Source organism: Notolepis coatsorum (genome assembly GCF_963971535.1).
Source record: "Notolepis coatsorum genome assembly, chromosome: 11".
Classification (NCBI taxonomy): domain Eukaryota; kingdom Metazoa; phylum Chordata; class Actinopteri; order Aulopiformes; family Paralepididae; genus Notolepis; species Notolepis coatsorum.
The window spans coordinates 92,016,428-92,038,119 of NC_140175.1; the positions used below are offsets into that span (position 1 = coordinate 92,016,428).

Consider the following 21,692-nt stretch of genomic DNA (forward strand, 5'->3'; position numbering starts at 1 on the left):
TTTAGTATAACAGGTTATTTAATTTTTTTTCTATTAAGCCTGTGTGAAAGTAGGACCATGGCAGAGGGTGGGACATACTTAGGGCAGAGGGGGAATACAGATGTGGTTGTGGATATAGAATTGGGTGTGGGAGGGGGATTTTACAATCGGCTCTCAGAGACAGAAGCACCAGGACCAGATCCAGTCACATTTGACACTCCACAGCTTACCTCCACAAGGTATGTAGATTGTGCCAGGCCAAGTCTACCACCAGTTAATGAGCGGCTAACAGATGAACAGCCAGAGTTAAGGTATGTGGACCGTGCCGGGCCAAGCCTATCACCAGTTAGTGAGCGGCTAACAGGTGGACAGCCAGAGTTAGGATCACCAGTTAATGAGCGGCTAACAGGTGAACAGCCAGAGTTAAGTGCACTCATCACACAGCTGGCAGAAAAGATTGGTGAGTCCATCACAGCTAAGCTGCAGTCTAGCAGGAGCACAGACAGTATTAGGTCTATTGAGCATCCCTCAGAGGTGACAGTGCCACACAGAATAGTTGTGCACTCAGACGCCAGAGAGCCCCCTATATTCAGGGGTGATAATTCAGACAAATTCACTGTTTATGAGTGGGAGAATTTGATCACCTCGTACATGAGGAAACGAGCCACTCCAGTTAGTGAGCAATCACAGGAGATTCTATCTAAGCTCATGGGTAAAGCAGGGGATGTGGTAAGGATAAAGCTGCGTAACAACAAGTCTATTGACCACACAAGGAACCCTCACATGATTTTTGACATACTAAAACAACATTTTAGTGAACTCTCATACTCAAGCATGCCCCTGGCGGACTTTTATAGTACACTACCAAAGCCAGGCGAAGATGCTATGGAGTTTTGGATCAGGCTAAATAGGACAGTGGAAGTGGCTGATGAGTGCTTGAGGAGGCAAGGCCGTAGTATTGAGGACCCGAGTCACGAGGTTAGCATGATGTTTATCAAACACTGCCCCGATCAGTCACTCACTAATGTTTTTAAGTTCAAGTCTGCTAGGCAATGGTCTGCTTGCGAGATCCAGGAGAGACTCGATGAGCACATGCAGGACAGGAAGTCTCGAACTGCTGCAGGGGGACCGTTCGAGTTAGGTACGGTAGAGCGCAGGGTCCGTTCCCAGTGTCATGTACCTCTAGTCAGTGACGCACCAGTATTGAGTGCGACAGCATCGGTGTTTCCGGCACCGTCCCCAGCACCCACAGATGGTTCCGGAGGTGACCATGACTACATGAGGAGTCTAGTGGGTTTGTTAGACCGCCTAGTCACAGTGCAGACTCAAGTGCCAGCCAGCGCCACAGCTCGGGTGCCTGACACACAGCGCCGGTTGTGCAGAGTTTGTAATTCTCCTGACCATTCCACTCTTTCCCACTGCAGAGGGGAGAACAGATGTTTAGATGTTTGTCTCCCGGGCATTGGAAGAAGGATTGTCCTCAGCAGCACAACCAGCGGCAGACTCCGCCCAGTGACAGCACTGGTGGTCAGTCTCGTCCTTTAAACCACTAAACTCACACCTAGAGAGGGGTGGTGTGGGTGGTATGGATGAATCCCTCACTGATGTCTCTAATCTTGCTCACTTGTATGAAGACAAGTGTGCCAAAGCACCTAAGGGTTCTCGTACGATCATTCAAGCAACTCAAAAGATTCAAGCTTTCAGTGACCTGTTTTATGCTTCAGTCCTTGTCAACCAGAGTGTTCAGCTTAAAGGCATGTTGGATACTGGCTCTATGTCGTGCAGTATCAGTGAATATGCAGTAGAGAAGCTCCGCTCTGGGGGTGTTTTACCTGGGAAGCAGCAGCCTGAAGAGAATATTGTTTTGATTGGCTGTGGTGGTCTGGAGACGAGGCCTGATGGTTTTTATGATTTACACATGCAGCTTTATGGTGTCTCGTTTACTGTACCCACTTTAGTCGTGCCCGGTCAACATGATGACCTGATAGTTGGCACGAATGTCCTTAAACATGTTACTCACGTCCTGAAGGGTGGTAGTGAGTACTAGGATCTCGCATCGAGACCAGAGCCTCAGTCGAGTCCGGAAGTAGAGCAGTTTCTGTCCATGTTTACGAATGTGGAGCGCTGGAGGGGTGGTACGGTTCCCGAGAGGATTGGTACCGTGAAGCTCACCCAGGCCGTGACGCTCCTACCGAGACACGAGCACTTAGTCTGGGGCAGACTCCCTGCTAAGGTGCCTATGTCACCTGGAAGCACTGTGATTGTGGAGCCAACAGACTCCAAGGCTATGCCGCGAGGTGTTCTTGTGGGTCGGCTCGTTACACCACTCTGGGGAGATAGATGGGTGCCCATGACTGTTGTCAATCCGTCTGACAAACCTATCACACTAAAAAGGAACTGCAAGTTAGCTGATGTTTCAGTATGTTTGGCGATTGAGGACTTGGATGCTTTTCAGGGACTGCAGGCAGTTTCGGAAAGGCGAGAGCCTGACGCCCCAGGTTGTGCCGGTCCTCCGGCCTCGCCGGCTAGGAGTTTGTCAGAGCTCGGGCTCAGTGACATTGACATCAGTTCTTGCCAGGTCAGTGAAGCCGGCAAGTCCCAGCTTGTGCAGCTGATAACTGAATATAGCGACATCTTTTCCAAGGACTCGTTAGACTGTGGTGAGGTCAAGGGATACACGCATCGCATCCGTCTTGTGGATGAGCGCCCCTTTCGATTGCCCTACAGGAGGGTTCCCCCGGCTCACTATCAGAAGCTGAGACAGGTTCTCACTGATATGGAGGAAAAGGGGATTATCAGGAAGTCCTCGAGTGAGTACGCTTCACCTCTTGTAATGGTCTGGAAAAGGGACAGGGGGGTTCGCATCTGCACTGATTTCAGATGGTTGAATGCACGCACCCTGAAGGACGCTCACCCCTTGCCACACCAGTCTGATTGTCTTGCCGCGCTTGGGGGCAATTGCCTTTATAGTACGATGGATCTCACCTCTGGCTTCTTTAACATCCCAATGCATGAGGATGACAAGAAGTACACGGCTTTCACAACCCCCCTCGGGTTGCATGAGTACAATCGCATGCCACAGGGTCTATGTAATAGCCCTGCAGCTTTTATGAGAATGATGACTGGAATCTTCGGAGACATGAACTTTACAAAACTGTTGTGTTACCTTGACGATCTCCTGGTCTTCGCGCCGTCAGAGGATGAGGCCCTGTCTAGGCTCCACACCGTGTTTCAGAGGTTGAGGGAGAACAACCTGAAACTGGCTCCCAAGAAGTGTCACCTGCTGCAGCAGCAGGTTAGGTTCTTGGGCCATGTGGTCGGTGGCGGGGGCGTGTCTGTTGATCCCTCCAAAGTGGAGGTTATCTCCAACATGACAGTACAGGATCTCATGGAGGTTGATGGGTGCACACCCTCTGTCCGTAGGATCAAGTCGTTTCTCGGGATGGTATTTTATTACCAGCATTTCCTCCCAAACTGCTCTGCTGTTGCGAAGCCATTGTTCGCCCTTACGGCTGGACAAAAGAGGAAGGGGAGGTCCCCTAAGGACAAGAAACCACATGGCAGCTTTCGTAGGCTCACCCCTGCCGACTGGACAGCGGAATGTGGGGAAGCTTTCGATAGGCTGAAGACAATGTTACTGGAGTGTGTCGTGCTCGCCCATCCAGATTTTGAGGAGCCTTTTGTCCTCTCAGTTGATGCGTCATTGGACGGACTTGGCGCTGTGCTGTCGCAGGTACCCCGAGGTGAGTCTAAGGCCAGGCCTGTCGCTTTTGCAAGCAAGACCCTCAGTGCCTCACAGCGTAAGTATCCAGCTTATAGACTAGAGTTCATGGCCTTGAAATGGAGCATATGTGAGAAGTTCAGCAATTGGCTGAAGGGTCAGAGATTCACAGTTTGGATGGACAATAACCCGTTGACATATCTGCTTACGAAGCCAAAGCTCGACGCATGTGAGATCCGCTGGGTGTCTAAACTTGCGTCTTTTGATTTTGATCTCAAACACCTGCCAGGGAAGAAGAATGTGGTGGCGGACGCTTTGAGTCGTGACCCATTCGCTAAGCATGTTAGTCAGAGGTTATTGAGGGAGCCGTACCCGGCTCTTGTGCAGGAAGCAAGGGCAGTTGAGGGGGACTCTGTGCAGGATGTTTTTAGGATCAGTTGTCAGTCTCAGACGGTGAGTAGCTCACTATTCGGGATTGGCTTGTGGGACAGATGAGATCAGAGCCCTTTGTCAGTCTAAATGTGATTGGATTGGTGCTGCAGAGTCCAGAGCGCTGGGTTTGGTCCAGAACATTCAGCATCTGTCCGAGGGCCAGGATGCTTTACCGATGTTTTCAGTTGAGGATCTTAGGTTGAGCCAGGAACGGGACACTTGCATCTCTAGGGTGTTACCCTTTGTCGCTGTGTGGAAGCGACCATCTAGACGGGAGAGGCACGGCGCTGACCAGAAGGTTCTCAGGCTGTTGAAACAGTGGGACAAACTGGAGGTCCGTGATGGTGTCTTGTACCGCGTGACAAGGGACCAAGTGTCCAAGCAGAGGAGAACTCAGTATGTGCTGCCGCTGAGTCTGAAGGACAAAGCATTGTCTGGCATCCATGATCTGGCGGGTCATCAGGGCCAGGATCGCACTCTTTCTCTTGCCAGGCAACGTTTTTATTGGCCAGATATGGAAAGGGATGTCAGGGCATATGTCAGGTGTTGTCAAAGATGTGTGTATGGGAAGTCCCCGGAGCCTGCTGCTCGTGCGCCCCTTGAAAGTATCAAGAGTTCCGTGCCGATGCAGTTAGTGTGTATGGATTTCTGGTCCGCTGAGGACAGCAATCAGCGGTCAGTGGACGTGTTAGTGGTGACTGACCATTTCACCAAGTTGGCGCACGCGTTCCCATGCGCTAATCAGACGGCGAAGCAAGTTGCCAGAAAGCTCTGAGACAACGTGTTTTGTGTGTACGGGTTCCCTGAGAGAATACACGCTGATCAAGGTGCCAATTTTGAGAGCAACTTGATTGCTGAGCTCCTCAGGTTTGCGGGAGTGGCCAAATCCCACACAACGGCCTATCATCCCATGGGTAATGGTGGGACAGAGTGCTTTAACCGCACTCTGGGTAACATGCTCCGCTCTCTCCCGCTTCGGAGGAAGCACCAGTGGCCGCAGCAGGTCCAGACACTCACGTTTGCTTATAATCCCACTGTTCATGAGACCACGGGTTACGCGCCTTTCTTTTTAATGTTTGGCCGCGTTCCTAGACTACCAGTGGATGTTATGTTCAGGCAGGTCTTGAATGACCCTGGAGTTGTTGATTACGATTCTTATGCTGGCTCCCTGCTTTCGTGTCTGAAGAGTGCCATGGAGATCGCTCAGAAGCACTCCACCGTTGAGCAACAGCACCAGACCCGACAGTACAACAAGCGTGTCAAGGGTACTTACCTGTCTGTGGGGGATCGTGTTCTGGTAGCAAATCAGGGAGAGCGGGGAAAAAGGAAGTTGACTGACAAATGGGAGGATGGCGTGTATACGGTTGTTGGTGTCAACCCCAGTATCCATGTCTATAAGATTCAGGATGTAGGGGGGCGCACAAGGGTAGTGCACAGGAACCGATTGCTGGAGGTCAACTTCTTGCCTTTTCCTGAGCTAGAGCAGGGTGAGGACGCCAGTGCAATTGGTCAGGCGTTTGATGATGGGGAGTCCGATGAGGGGGACTGTGATAGTAGTGACGGTATGGATCCTGTATCTGGAGTTTGGTCTGAGGGCGGTGTTGCACATGACCTGACCGACTCTGTGGAGGTAGAGGGGCCTGTGGTCTCATCACTTACAGACTCTTTTGACTCTGTGTTGGCTGTGACAGATGGGTTAGGTCAGTTTAGCCCAGTAGCCAGTCCTGCAGGGGCCACTGCTCAATGTACACCTGACATACGGGCACAGCACACAGAGGCTTCACACTCACCTGATATGGTTGTCATAGCTCACACTAATTCAGATGCAGAGGCTTCTCACTCACCTGATATAGTTGTCATAGCTCACACTGATTCAGATGCAGAGGCTTCTCACTCACCTGATATGGTTCTCACAGCTCACACTGGTTCAGATGCAGAGGCTTCACACTCACCTGATATGGGTGTTGCGGTTCCCGCTAATTTACACCCTCACGTAGGGAGTGATGGTCAGGTTAGGACACGTACAGGGAGAGTAGTGAGATCAGTGAACAGGTTGATAGAATCTATGGTTCAGATGCCATTTCTGAGGGGGGTGAGGAGTTGAGTTGTGGTGGAGGTTAGGGTTCACCAAAGCCAGTTTTTTTCTTTTGTATTGCTGGGTTGAGTAGGTGTCTATCAGACAGCTTTGAGGGCCATGAGTTGTGTGGCGTATCAGGCGTCATATTAATCTAGGGGAATTTTGAGATCTGATAAATTTTTTTATTCCCTGAACCTCTTATGGGGGGTGACTTTTGAGTCAACTGGGGGACTAGGTCCTTTTCTCTGGTGCCAGGTCTAGGTTAGTGGTAGACTGTCTATTTTATTTTTTTCTCTTTTTATTTCTCTCTTGCTCTGCTGACACAGGATGTTGGTGAAATTTCAGGAGGGGTGAATGTAACAAGTGTCAAATGAACATTGTTTTATTATTATTATTAAGGATTGAAATGTCACCAAAATCCTATGTTTACAAATGTTTAATGTTTACAATTGTTTATTATTTCTGTATACCAAAGACACTTTTATATGAACCGTCACTTTAAGAGTTCACGGTCAAGAGCTGTGCTTCCGGTTCAGTAGGCCAGTTCATTGTCTAGCGAGTACCTTTCCGGTTCTAGTCACTTCGCGCGAGGCGCTCAATCTGAGAGGTACGTTATTGACTCCCATGTTGTAAATATTCAGATAACGAATTCTATGTTAGTAATTGAGTAATGTTGACTCAGTATTGTTGTTACAAATGTTTGGGTCAATTCTATGCACAATTGAATGGTTGGTCGGTGAAATTCGCCGTCAAATGCAGTTAGTCATTATGATTCTTTGTCGACAGATTGACTGTCGGGACTGGAAACGAATATAATGCGTTCTTTTGTGGTATTTTTGCCATTCATTGTGTACAGGTATGTGTATTCTCAATTGTTTCTTTTATGTTTATGTATTCACTTTGCACACTTTATACATTTATATTCAATGCAATTCATGCTATGCTAAGTACTGTGTGAAACGTGGCTAGGCGTCACTAGTCACTTCGCGCGAGGCGCTCAATCTGAGAGATTGACTGTCGGGGCCCGGAAACGAATATAATGCGTTCTTTTGTGGTATTTTTGCCATTCATTGTGTACAGGTGAAGCAGCAATAAATGTGCCAACAGTAGAACCGTCTCCTCCTTTCCTGTGGCGTTTGAAGTCCCCAGAACACAACGCAGACAGCACGTGTGTTAGCCAGACCTACACACAGAGAACATCCGTTACATAAGGCAGGCGTGGAGAGGGTCAGTAAGTGTCTTGGAGGGTTCATCACCACCAGGTGGACCACACATGAAGTCCCCGCTCTGTCCCCCAGGTCCTAATGACGTCCAGATTCACTGGCTGGTGAACGGACACAGTATGGACACCCCCATCATGGAGTACCGTCTGCCACTGGGCCCGGGGCAGGTGCTTGTGAGCAGCTGGCTTAAAGAGGGGCCCCTGATCAAAGACGCACGCTACCACTGTATCGCCGAGGCCGGCTCAGGAAATGACACGTCGGAGGTCGGCCTCATTCTCAGCGTCGGAGGTACACAGGGCGATGGGGGTTTACGGAAGATTTTATTGTTGATGTCATGGTCAAATCCCCCCAATTGTTTTTAATATTCTGTGTCCAGGAAAACTGCCTAGCTTCAGTAATCCACTCCCTTTTTACATGCGGGTTGATTGATATTATGAAAAGACTGGTCATAGATCAGCCCTCCTGAGATGTTTTGTGATCATGGGAACAGAACTGGAGCTTATGCATTGCTAAACTTGTCAACTTGTCAAACTTTCATGCTAAACTTGCATGAAAGTCATTAGTAGTTGATTTTTAAACCCTGTAAGACCCTCGGTTGCAAAATTACAACATCACTTTTAGCTATTTAAAAAATGTCTGTAAATGTTTATTTTATATTTGGAGCACATTTACATAGTCAATGGGTCCTGTTGTTCATCCTCACAATGCTATTGGATAGTAAATGTGTTTATAGGTCCCACATTCTGGCCTCTGAAGTTGATAATGTCAATTTAATTTGGGTCTGACAGGGTTTTAAAGCTGCCCTGAGATAGGTGCTGCTTTCTGCCTGGGTTGTGTTTTACATGAAAGTCATTGATTGAGTCGTTGCTTTTTAAAGCTGCCCAGTGTTCATGCATGCGCAGACCTTTGTGCAGTGGCGGACTCAGGCTGTTTGAAGGTGTAGTATATTCCTATAGAATCCTACAATAATCTAAGGTTATTGTACAGTACAATGAGATTGCTATCTGGAAGGAGGGCAGAGGGATCATAAGTGATAGAATTGTTGGTCTCCTCATCTGACTTAAGCAGATGAGAAATAAACGTGTAAGCCAGACAACCAGAACTCTAGTTCAACTCAACTGATTTATTTGACCCAGGGCCAAGAGTGAATAAAAGGTTGCCTTTCACATACAAGGATTATCAGAAAACATTAACATGTCTGCTCTGTACAAAGAATCAACACGGTTTGCATCTCAAACCCCAACAAGTACATAAAACAGTCATTTGTTAACATAATTTGAACATACATTGAAAATACTGTAAGCCCTTTTTGCATATAAGTAAGCCTGGTTTCTAAGCTAAGTTACATTCTATTCTAACCAAACATAATGGTTCCATCCAGCTTACTTACATGCAAACGCAGCACAGTCTCTCTGGTGGGGTGGGGTGGAGCCGCAGACCTGGGGTTGGGGTGGTCTGGGCTCCTGAACTACCAATATGTTTGCTCTTATATACTATAATTTCTGGCCAATAATAGCACATTTTACTAATACAGTTGGTCCAATCAGGCGTCTTCTGTGGGCGGTCTCCTGTGGGGGCTGGCAGCCCCCACCTCTGGGTTTCTCTGGGGGGGGGGGGCCGGCTGCCCCCACCTCCTTGATCTCCTGTGTGGATCTTGACTCAATACCCAGAGGGGGCCGCTAGTGGCCCCCGTCATTGTCTTCCTGTTGGGTCTGTCCCCAACAGGTTCTTGTCCGTGGGTGGGGGTTGGTGTCGTCTTCCCTCAGTGAACAGAAGGGGGGGTCTTGATGGCCCCCCTCCTTGGTGTGGTCTTTTGCTGAGTACAGCGGGGTTTTGCTAGTGGCCCCCGTAGGTGTGGTTGTAATCTGGTCACAGTAGGTGTGACCTTTGTCTGTTCAACTGTCTCTAGTCTCGTTCCTCATTTAGCCCTGCAGCCCATTCTGCTAAACAGTATACAAGGCATAATGTTATGGTTTCCTAATTATTCACACATTTTAGTTATGGAATTCAAAGGCAATATTACCACAAAGGGCAGGGGCGAAAAGAAAAAAAGGGCACCTACTTCACAACATGGGACCCCATCAGTGAGCAAAAAGCTATGATGCGTCATGTACGGTGAAATAGTCTTCATCCTTGATTAAGATTAACATTAGAACAACATAAACAATCCAGATTAATAGTATAACCACACCTCTATGATAAAAACACACAGGGAACAATACACCTTTCAAATGTTTATTTCACCTCATTTTTATGGTGTTTGAAAAGTAGATTTATCATGGTGTTTGAAAAGTAAATTATCATGGTGTTTGAAAAGTAAATTAGCATGGTGTTTGAAAAGTGGATTCATCATAGTGTTTGAAACTTAGATTTATCATGGTGTTTGAAAAGTAGATCATCATGGTGTTTGAAGGCCTGCCCTAAACCATTGCTGCAGTGGTACTGTGCATTTCTCAATGCTAAAGATATCAGTGAGGAATATAAATATTTGGGAAACAGCATTTTAATATGGTCTTGGTTGAAAAATAGTGAACCTATTCTTTAAAAGCTATTTACAACATATATTTTACAGGATATAAAACAGTTTAACAGTTAAAGTTAATTCGAGTGCCGTTGAGCTTCTTCCTTTCTCTCTCCTAACTCTCCTTCTCTCCTCCTGTACTCCCCTTCTCTCCTGTTGTACTCCCCTTCTCTCCTCATGTATACTCCCCTTCTCTCCTCCTGTCCTCTCCTTCTCTCCTCATGTCCTCTCCTCTCCTTCTCTCATCCTGTCCTCTCCTTCTCTCCCTCTCTCTCTCTCCCTCCCCCTCTCTATCTTCCCCATTCTCTCCATTAAACTTAATATATTGTACCTGCCTGGATACTGGCTGGATCAGTGGGATATTTTAATGGCAACAGGAGATCATTCAAGTTATTTGTTGTTGTGTCGTATGAATAATTTCTCTCCCTGTGGGTGGAACGCCCTACCCAAAGCTGTAAAGGAATCACTACCCACTTTCAAAACCACTCTCAAAGAACACCTACGGGAGGCTGCTATTCGAAACTGGCCCCTCCAATGTACAGTAAATGACCAAGTATGATTTTGTCAATATTCCAATGTACAGTTTTTCTTGTACAGTTGTACAGTGTGTCCCCCCCCCCCCCCTCTTGCCTTGATTGGAATAAAAGGGATCTATGGTTGGTCAATTTAAATGTTTAAGACACCTTTTTCTGTCCAAAATAAGCATTATTGACCATGTTAGCACCAGATCCTCAGTTATAATCCAAACTGGCTCTGGGCGACAAGCTTGTACACGTAGCTAGTAGTGAGGACTTACAAATACATACCTGTATCCTTATGTAGCAGGGTGGATTATCCCTGCTTCGTGGGAACGGGTGGGCACAATCACTGGGTAGCGAGACACAGTAGAGCTCTATCTGGCTGCACCTCCGTCTTTGAGTCTGGAGCTTCAACTGGAGGCTGGCAGTGTGAGTGGATGGGGCCCGAGATTTACCAACCTGGTCTGGTACTCTGGTCTTCCTCCCCTGCAGCAGTACTCCCCAACACGCTCCCACTTCCCCCAATTACGCTGTGCACGCTCACACACGAGCAGCCACTTAACACTTTAACATGAGCGGGCACACACTCATGTCACACACACGCACACTTATGACCAAAGGAAAGGACACTTTAAATTAGAATAACAGGAACAGTGTATTGCACTACCAAAGCTAACTAGCATGTCCCATATGCTCTGTAAATAACTATGTACAGATACCGAGATGTCACTCCATGTTACCTGTTACCTGTTTACTGCACAATGTTGTTTTTTCATTTTTGATTCTATTATATGTTGTACCACTGTATTGCACATCGTTGCGGGCAAGACCACCCGCATTTCATTGTATACCTGTATGCCGTGACAATTAAAACTCTTGACTCTTGACTTGACTCCTGTGACCCTCCCACACCTAGTGACTGAATTGTAAGTAAATAACTTGGTTCCCCCCGCAAGCAGTACCCTCCCTCAGTGACACTAGAAACCTTACAATAAAAAGGGAAAGGTGGAATAGGAAGGGGTTAATTGTATTAACGTTACCCACACCAAAATAGTTGTTAAACGGCTCATGAATGGACACGCACACAGAACTCCCATCTAATTCTTTATAGTTAATTATACTGGTCATTTACAAAGATTTAAAGGCACTGGGTCAAATAGAATGAAATCTTACTATTACCCAATTTGTAACTCAATACCTTATGTCCACGTATATTCTACACACACCTCTGTGTTAGTACCAGGAATAATATACTTTAATGCATTTGACTCATAGCCCACGTCTGGGTCAGTACCATGTATAAGACCTCTAGTCTGTAACCTCCCCACTGGGAAAGGGTTGATTAGATGGGAAATTATTATTAAAGACACAACACGTTATCACACTCAAAGGAAATCAAAAATGTGGGCCCACAATACCAAACAAAAGTCCTATACTAATGCCGGCATATATTGTTGATGGGGTACCCCTATGAACTGTAGTTAGCAACGTTAGCTTCGCCCGCAGGCCGCATCACACTGTGTACTGTGCAATAAGATCCTGGGCACCGAAGCCCTAATGTACTCAACCAAGATGGCGGCCTCGCCGCGCCACCACCGTCCGGATAGCAAGATGGCGTCGAACGCTCTCGGCACGGGCGCTAGCAAGCGGGGCTGGAGCCGAGGGGCAGTAGTGGGCTGAGAGCGCGTGCTGGGTGATGGCGACCTCTGCTGGTCGGGACAAACTCCCGTGTTGACTGAAGACAGCCGGTGCAGAGCTGACGTTGACGCCGGTGAAGACTGGTTGTAGACAGCCGGTGCTGGGTCGACGCGCATCCATAAACTTGCCCTCACTGACACTGAAGCTACACTCTGGGTCCAAAACAGCCCTCCTGCTAGCCGTGATATATAATAACGCAGGGTGTCTCTAAACACCGGTCCTCTTCACGCCACGCTGGCGGGGCACCTCACTAGAGGGAATATCTTTAACTTAAGCCACACTTGGCTATACCGCATTTCTTCTAGGATAACTCGTTGTATCGCTAGGGTATTCAGTAGGGAAACATGCAACACGCTACTACGTTTACTTTTATAGGATAACCCGTAATATACTCAAGTTCAATCCGTTCACCCGTGGTCCACTACGGGGCTCTGTCCAGACACGACCGAACCGATCCAAGTCCAATGTCGAAGAGGCTGGTTCCTCGCACTTCCGTCTCAGTTGGCTTGCTTCCTTCTCCGTCTCTCTCGTACGCTCTCTGCCTGCCACCGGCGCCCCCTGCTGGTACCGCCTACTAGCCCCAAAGGGAAACACTGAGTGGAGAATATGATCCAGGGTTATTGTTCATAATCCATATTCCAGCCGGTAGAACAAAGAGGAGCCTGCGTCATTGTTCGAGGGAATATTAATGGAGACTAATTAGTAGGTCTTGGTGCATCAGGGGAGATAAAAATGCAAGTCAGCACTTCTGAATAATAGCCATATTTTCAGGGTGCTACACTTATCTCCTCCCTTAGTATTGTTGCTTTGGACCCAATTTTTTCCAAGTAAAGCATTTTTCAGCAACTTTTTCATATTCTTCCGATTTCTTTCTCTCATTGGCATTCTGTAATCATAGAATATATATAATATAGGCCAATGCTAAACCCACTTTTAAGTTTACTACCACTCTTAAGTTAGCTTTAAAAAGCAATTCACACTGAACTTTAAAGTGCTATGGGTATATTTTGTGCAAATAGTCCTAAAATAATTTGTACACTTTATTTCTAAATTGAGACCACAGGTTAGCATAGAATCAGCTAAGCAAGGTACCTGTTTAGTTAGCTAGCTACAGTAGTAATACAGCTAGCCTACAGTAGCCTAGGCTAAAACATACTGCCATCAATAAAATCACTTGCAGTGTACATACATTAGTATTTAGTAATGCATAATTGGTAAAACAAACTCAATCTTTGCACCTTCAAAGAAAGCTTGATGTATACCTCACACAGCAGATGCAGGGTTACAGCTCAGACTGCATTAAGCCCTCTGGCATCTGAACATTCAAGAGGGAATGTGTCTAAAACTGAAAACTTAAATGGATGGAATATTGTAGTGACAGCGCTGCTCAGAGTTGTAGCTAACACTTTTGCGTGACATTATTTAACCGTCAGGGCACATGGTCAAGTTTAACCATTGGAGGGGCACCAATGGGCACGTCCTCTAATTTTTGCCACTCAAAAGGGCATTTTAGCGCGATGTTTTCAACTGTGGGGGCTATAGGGTGTAACGATTCGACCTCACAACGATTCGATTCGATTACGATTCTTCAGGCAACGATTCAATGCATCATGAAATCTCTTCATTTGACCACGAATCGATTCGATTAATTTTCTATCAATTTTCTATCAGTTAATTCCCCAAAAAAAATTTAATACACAAATGTGGCTGGGGGAACTGATTCACTCAGCATGAATGGACTATAGTTCAATAAAAACAATACACACACAAAAAAAACATTAAAACAAATATATATTACATTTTAATTTGTTTTATTTTGATTATAATCGATTCTAACATATTCAAATCGATGCGTCAAATCGAACACATTAGAATCGATGCATTTCGATTAATCGATACATGGTTACACCCCTAGTGGGGGCACATGGTCAAATTTAGACCATTGGAGGGGCACATCCTCTAGTTTTTTCACTCAAAAGGGCACTATAAGTTCAACTTATAATTTAAGACACATTAAGTGGAAGGAAGGCCGATTTTGGCCAGTTTATCCTAAATCCTGATAGATTGCCAAAATCATCTATCAGCTTGAGAAGATGAGGCAGTGAGGTGGTAGGGTTTTGCATGAACAATATTACATCGTCCGCATATAAACTAATATGATGCTGTGTGCCCATAATTGAGATCGGCTCTATGGATTGGGATTGTCTTATATACTGTGCTAAAGGTTCTAAGGATAGAGCAAATAGTCCGGGAGTCGGGACTAAGAGGACAACCCTGTCTGGACGAGCGCGAAACAGGAAAGAGAGGGGAGGTGAATTTACCTGTTATAACCATGGCCGATGGCTCTGTGTATAGTACTTTTATCATATTAATGAATCCTACTCCTAACCCCATCCTTCCGAGTACTGCCCATAAATAAGACCATTCCAACCTATCAAAGGCCTTCATCGCATCCAAGGATAATATAGCTGTAGGAGGCACGGCATCCTTGCTGGCGTCTATCACATGTAGTAACCGTCTAATATTATCCGTGATCAGGCGGCCTCTTATGAAGCCTGTCTGATCAGGATGAACTAAAGATGTCATATGCTTTTGAAGTCTGATGGCTAGTACCTTAGCATACAGCTTGAGATCAGTTCCGAGGAGGCTTAAGGGTCTATAACTACCACATTCGGTGGGGTCTTTGTCTTTTTTAAGGAGGACAGATATGAGTGCCATATTGACGTCCCTGGGGAAGTTCCCCTCTTTGATTGAGTATAAAATCATATCAAGTAATAGGGGTCCAATTACATCCCAACATGAGAGGTACAGTTCTGGTGGGATACCATCCCATCCAGGAGCCTTACCACTTTGCAATTCAGATATAGCCTCCCTAAGTTTCTCTAGTGTAATAGGTGTATCTAACTGTTTAGCGTCTTCCTCTGAGAGTTTAGGTAGGTTAATTTGATCAAGAAATGTATCCATTTTATTATGATCGAAAACCACTTCTGATTTGTACAAGTTGGAGTAAAACTCTCTGAAAGTCTTGTTGATTTTTTTGGGGTCTGTAACAAGCCCTTGTTGGTCCTTAATAGTAGGGATATCAGCAAATTGTGCATTGGATCATATCTTCATAGCTAGTAGGTGACTTGGTTTAGAGCCATGAAAGTAATGTTGTCTTGTGCTGCGTATTTGAAATTCAGATTGTTGTCTTAAAATGGAGTTAATCTCTTTTTTTAACACATTAATTTGAGACTCCAATTGACCCGAGTAGTTGCGTTGTAAAGAAGAGAATAACGACGAGTGAAGCGTTTCCAGCTCTACCAATTTGGAATGCCGTTTCTTACGGAGGATGGAGGCAAAGACCGTAGTGTTGTCCTTGATAAAACTCTTTACCGAAATCCATAACATTCTGGGGTCCTGTACCGAACCCGCATTAGTCTCCAGGAATTTATCTAGTTTATCTTTGAGTTGTAGAATGTATTCAGTGTTTTTCAGCAGTGTCGAGTTAAAGTGCCATCTTGGGGCTCGGGATGTCAGTCTACCAAATGAGCCCTTCAGGAGTAAATATCTGTGATCTTGGGGCCAGTGTTTTAGCCTTCAAAAACCATGATACACATCCTTTTCCAAAATGGGAATCTCACAGAATAATCAGACGTGTCTTCATAGGTTCTAAGGAAATTAACTAATGCACTTCTAAGCCTATGAAACTCATTATGTTTGAGATGTAGTTTGCAACCATTTCCTCAGAACATATAAAGACATCTGATTATACTGCAAGATTTCTATTTAGAAAAAGGGACACGTATCATGGTTTTTGAAGGCTAAAACAAAAACACTGGATTGGATTGTATTGGGGCCTGGTGAGAGGATGCAGATCATGCAGCACAATGTTAAGTTTCTCAATACTAATGTGATCATCAGTGAAATTCTGGCCTGTAGGCTACTAGTCAACATATCAGACCATGTTTAAACAGAGGCCTGTGTTAATTTAAACAAAAGGTGAACCCGTCAACAAGATGTGAAAGTTGCAAGCAAAATACATCTTAAATAATAGGTCATGTTTTGGATACTGTCATGTATAAAGTTACAACTGATCAATTTCATCATCTTCTATTTCAACATTATATATTGAGGAATGGGGGGGGGGCATCCTACATGTCATTTAGCAAAATCCTGAATATTGTTCTTCTGTCCAACCTATTGCAATGACCCACACTGCTCTGCATGCCATCCTTTCCTCATGCGGAGTAATACAATAACTTAGCTTGAGCCATAGCACCCCCTTGTGACCAACTGAAAAAAAACAAGGTTTTACTGTAGTCTTTTGAAAGTCTGGTCTTACATTTTGGCTCTAGCTAAAAGGACTCATATTTGGAAAGTTGCCATTATTTAATTTTATAAATATCTACATATCAGCCCAAACGTGACATTAAACACTCGACTGGTTGGGGTGATTATTTGGAATTCCATGACAATTTTTTTCATGGAAATAAAATGTATTTTTCACATTTCCTATGAATGTAGGGACCATGACAACACCCAAGAAAGAGATCGAGTAGGTGGCTTAAAAAATAGATTTATTCCTCTTATTAGAAAGATCAAGACATACAAATCATGGCAGCACTGTTCATTGTTCGTGCAGATTTAAACCAAGGAATGGGACAAGAGGTTGTGAATTTCATCGACAATCATAAACAAGACAAAAATAATAGCTTTGTAGCAGCTCTTTAACCCTTTCACTGCCACACTACCAAACGGTTAACCCTTTCACGTTGGTTATGTGATAGTAAAGGGTTAACCTTCTGTAGTGTGGCAGTGAAAGGGTTAACCTCTTTATTTTGGTCCTGGATACATGATTAACTGAACCCTTGAGATGAAGAACCCAACTCCATTAAATATGTTGGACTGTATTCACAGTTGAATGTGATATCATAAGTACTCAACCTCTACAATCTTCAACAATGAATGTACACAACTCCCAACTTACCACCTTTTAGATAAAGAAATTATCTGAAAAACTGAGTTATATGGTTCTTCGTCTGGAAGTACGCAATTATTCTGCATTTGACATTCAACATTGATGCAATTGGTTACTACTAGGCAACGCTCAACCTGAGGCCATGAAACTGCTGCTTGTTCTCCAACTGCAACATGACTTTCAGAGCGTAAAGGCCCTGGTCAGTGTATGGTGGTATACAAGTTTACTCAACAACATCAGTTAGTGTTTTTTTTTCACAATCTAATCCGGTCACATCAGTTAGTGGTTTGAAAGGCTGTAATATGACCAGTTTAGCACTTAATCTCATCTCTTCTACCACATAATGTGCTTTACAGAAAGAAAAGTGATATGGCAAAAGAAAAAGATACATCATCCACAAACTCTGTACATATAAAGATAAGCACCTTATCGTTTCTGTAAAGTCATAACACAAAGACGACACTCATCGTTGTGCGTTTCATCCTGACCTGGTCTGCTTGCCTAGTGCACAAAACGGATACATCTCTCCATTCAGAGTCATGGACTGGGTTAACAGATTTATAATACTGCTCTATGGGCTGGGTTATTATGAGACATTTAAAAGGATATTTCCAGTTTTTTTTTTTAAACCTAAAATGTTGCTGATGGATTGAATCGGAGCTGGGAGAGCTTAGCCAACTCATCCAAATAGATATGGTTTTGGTCTCCCTATGATGGAAATATTGGATTTAAATCTAATATGATGAATTATCCCTTAATAGATGCATAGCCCTAATAACAAATGTCACATCTGAACGACAGCTAGAGAAGTGTTGACATTAAGCATACCTTTTGTCCTCGATATCTTGACAAAAGTCTTTATTTTCAACACTACAAAAAGTCACCACAGGCACTTGTAGAGTAAAGTGTACAATTCCATCTTCATGAGGACGACAAGTCTTTGGGTTACACAGGCCTCAGTGAGTGACTGAACATGTTCATATCTTCTATGTGATGGAACGGAGCCATTTTGCTGAGAAAATCCAGCTAATGCACAGCAGACAATAATGTGTAGGGCTGGCAAGTATTCACTGAATACCAGATTCACAGTCAGGAGGAACCTTCCGGAAGAGACATCAGTGCTAAGGTAGAGGTCTTCTAAACAGGAGGATATGGGGCTCTGAGAGATCATATAAGACAAAAGGGAATATGTATTAATTACACTAGGCCCACATATTTCAATATTGCTTACCGCAAAGAAAAGGAAGAGTGGTATTGGCCTAGAAACTCTTGTCAGATTGTTGAATGGTTTTAATGTCAAAAAGTAATGCAGTTTTCACACAAAATATACCATATCAGATAAGACAAAATGTCAAATTTACCATGTTTCAGATTGATTTCAGACTATAACAAACAATACAGTCATTCAAAGAATTCTGAATGAGAGTATATATGGTAAAACATGAATTCTCAATTAGTTCAAATAGGGTGGCTATCCGCTATAGCAACCCACTCGTGCAAACATTTGTCATACTTTCATTTAGAAGAAAATGTAATTGATAATTGACAAGTGGTGAACTGAATCCCATCTTGTGTCAAGCTTGGACTTCAAAACAAACAGTACTGGGCCGAAATAAATCGCACCTGCATTTAGACGAGCAAATAATACCTGGTTCATGTATCATGTAGTGGACCCATCCAAGAGACTGTTGCACTCCCAGTCGCCTCCATTCATCCTCAGACATCAGGTGCGACTTGGGCACCTGTTTGGCCAGTTCCCGTGGCAGCACGACGTGTCTATTGATCAGAAAAACAAACCAGGAACATTACAGTCAGAATGAGACTAACCCACCATTGATTGATTGAAAACTTTATTAACAGATTGCAGAATGGGTACAGTACAGTACAGCTCAATAAATACACACAATTGTTAAGGGGATGCAGACCAGAGAAAGACTTTCGTCTTGTTTACATCAGGGTCCCCCATTTTCAATTCATCATAATCCACCATCACATCAGGGTATTGTGCTACTACTGTTCTCTATGTACAAGGGACTAAACACGTTTCGCAATTATGCCACATCAATGTGGAACGCCCTACCCAAAGCTGTAAAGGAATGTGAATCCCTACCCACATTCAAAAGTTAAACCGCTCTTAAAGAGCACCTACGGGAGACTGCAATTCGAAACTGGCCACCGTAAATGCCCAAACCCCCCACCACCTCCTAATAGACAGTCTCCTCCCCACGGCACCGCATGTATATATTCTCTCCCCGCCGTATGTATATTTCTCTCCCACCCGCCCACCCCCTCCAAATGTACAGTCTCCACCCCACCGTATGTATAATATTTCTCTCCCACCCACACCCTCCTAATGTACAGTCCCCTCCCGATCATATGTATATACTCTGTCAGGATCTATGGGTAACAGTACTGTATATTGGAATACCGTTTATGTCACAAATGTATCAGTACTAAATATCTGTATGTCCCTATGCCATAAATGTCATGTATGTTGTGTATGTCATAAATGTCAATATGAAAATGGGGGACCCTGATGTAAACAAGACAAACGTATTTCTCTGGTCTGCATCCCCTTAACAATTGTGTGTATTGAGCCGTACTGTATTGTACCCATTCTGCAATCTGTTAATAAACTTTTCAATCAATCAATCAAACAATTGTGTGTATTGAGCCGTACTGTATTGTACCCATTCTGCAATCTGTTAAATAAAGTTTTCATTGATTCATTCATACACTTAACGTCACGTAGGTGACCGTTATGACATTTACATTAGGTTTGTTTTCACATCGAGACATTATTAAGGCTTGCTTGGAGCATTATTAAGCAAAGCAGCTGATACTTTTAGTTTTTGCTTTATTAACAAGAGCTGGCTGACAATTCGCCAAATAACGGCTAGCTGGCTTAGCTAACGTGTACAGTGGTTTTATTTTAGAAACACTGTTCTGAACACGAACGACAGTTATGGAACTGAAGTAAAGAAGAAATAAGGAAACAAACATGTCAACCAAGTTAGCATATATAGCTAACATTGGTCGACGACAAGCTACTAGCTGACTTTAGCTCGTCAGCGTGAGCCATGACAGCTGTGTTGTTAATACCTAATGCATGCTAAGCTAAACATGAATGCATGCAATAAGTTACGACGTTGCAGTCGAACTGAACACTAACAGCAAAAAAGAAATGTCCTAAAACACAGTTACCTGTATTCATAATGTTCGTCGTTGTATTTGTCTGAGTAGTAGATTTGCTTGTGGGCCATGGTTTTAAATCAAACGTCGGGTCATTTACAAACCCGCCACGGCAGCTTCTTCAGAGACTCGCAGAGCTAACGTGTTGTTGGGAGGAAGGAACACGTTGGGCTGCAGGTTTGAACCAGAGGGGGACCAGACACCCTACACCTCTGATTGGATGATTCTGATCATATGACTGGACTGCTACATCCTGGACATAACATCCATAACATCCTATCCTTTTCTATATATAATCATAACATCCTATCCTTTTCTATATAATCATAACATCCTATCCTTTTCTATATAATCATAACATCCTATCCTTTTCTATATATATATAATCATAACATCCTATCCTTTTCTATATATAATCATAACATCCTATGACCTTTTCTATATATAATCATAACATCATATCCTTTTCTATATATATAATCATAACATCCTATCCTTTTCTATATATATAATCATAACATCCTATCCTTTTCTCTATATAATCATAACATCCTATCCTTTTCTCTATAATCATAACATCCTATCCTTTTCTCTATAATCATTGATTGATTGATTGATTGAAACGTTTATTAACAGATTGCAGAATGGGTACAGTACAGTACAGCTCAATACATACAATTGTTAAGGGGATGCAGACCAGAGAAAGACTTTCGTCTTGTGTACATCAGGGTCCCCCATTTTCAATTCATCATAATCATATTCATCATCATAACATCCTATCCTTTTCTATATATAATCATAACATCCTATCCTTTTCTATATAATCATAACATCCTATCCTTTTCTATATATAATCATAACATCCTATCATTTTCTATATAATCATAACATCCTATCCTTTTCTATATATAATCATAACATCCTATCCCTTTCTCTATAATCATAACATCCTATCCCTTTCTATATATATAGTCATAACATCCTATCCTTTTCTATATATATAATCATAACATCCTATCCTTTTCTATATATATAATCATAACATCCTATCCTTTTCTATATAATCATAACATCCTATCCTTTTCTATATATATAATCATAACATCCTATCCTTTTCTATATAATTATAACATTCTATCCTTTTCTATATATATAATCATAACATATATCCTTATCTATATAATCATAACATCCTATCCTTTTCTATATATTTTTTTTGATTTGATGTTTTTTTATTTTCATTTCTTACATACAGGTGTATGCCCAGCCCATGGGCTTACTGATTGATTGATTGATTGATTGAAAACTTTATTAACAGATTGCAGAATGGGTACAGTACAGTACAGCTCAATACATACAATTGTTAAGGGG

The 21,692-nt window shown here is 43.6% G+C and overlaps 2 protein-coding genes across 2 annotated transcripts in view; one reads left to right on the forward strand and one right to left on the reverse strand.

The window, feature by feature from the left end:
• The window catches only part of LOC311237188 (uncharacterized protein), a gene marked incomplete at both ends in the record, with an annotated part of 204,709 nt that extends 196,481 nt beyond the window's left edge, over nt 1–8,228 (forward strand). The window contains 2 exons of the mRNA XM_084324997.1: nt 7,508–7,720; nt 8,221–8,228. Of these exons, the coding sequence (XP_084181123.1) occupies nt 7,508–7,720; nt 8,221–8,228 (221 nt within the window). The remainder of the gene's footprint in view (nt 1–7,507; nt 7,721–8,220) is intronic.
• An 8,528-nt stretch (nt 8,229–16,756) lies between these two features.
• LOC311236657 (cyclin-dependent kinases regulatory subunit 2) lies at nt 16,757–20,472 on the reverse strand. Its single transcript, XM_084324365.1, has 3 exons — nt 20,334–20,472; nt 18,778–18,905; nt 16,757–18,288 (listed from the first exon to the last, which is right to left on the reverse strand). The coding sequence occupies exons 1-3, from the start codon at nt 20,390–20,392 to the stop codon at nt 18,251–18,253; spliced, it is 225 nt and encodes a 74-aa protein (XP_084180491.1). The 5' UTR covers nt 20,393–20,472; the 3' UTR covers nt 16,757–18,250.
• Nucleotides 20,473–21,692: the final 1,220 nt, after the last annotated feature.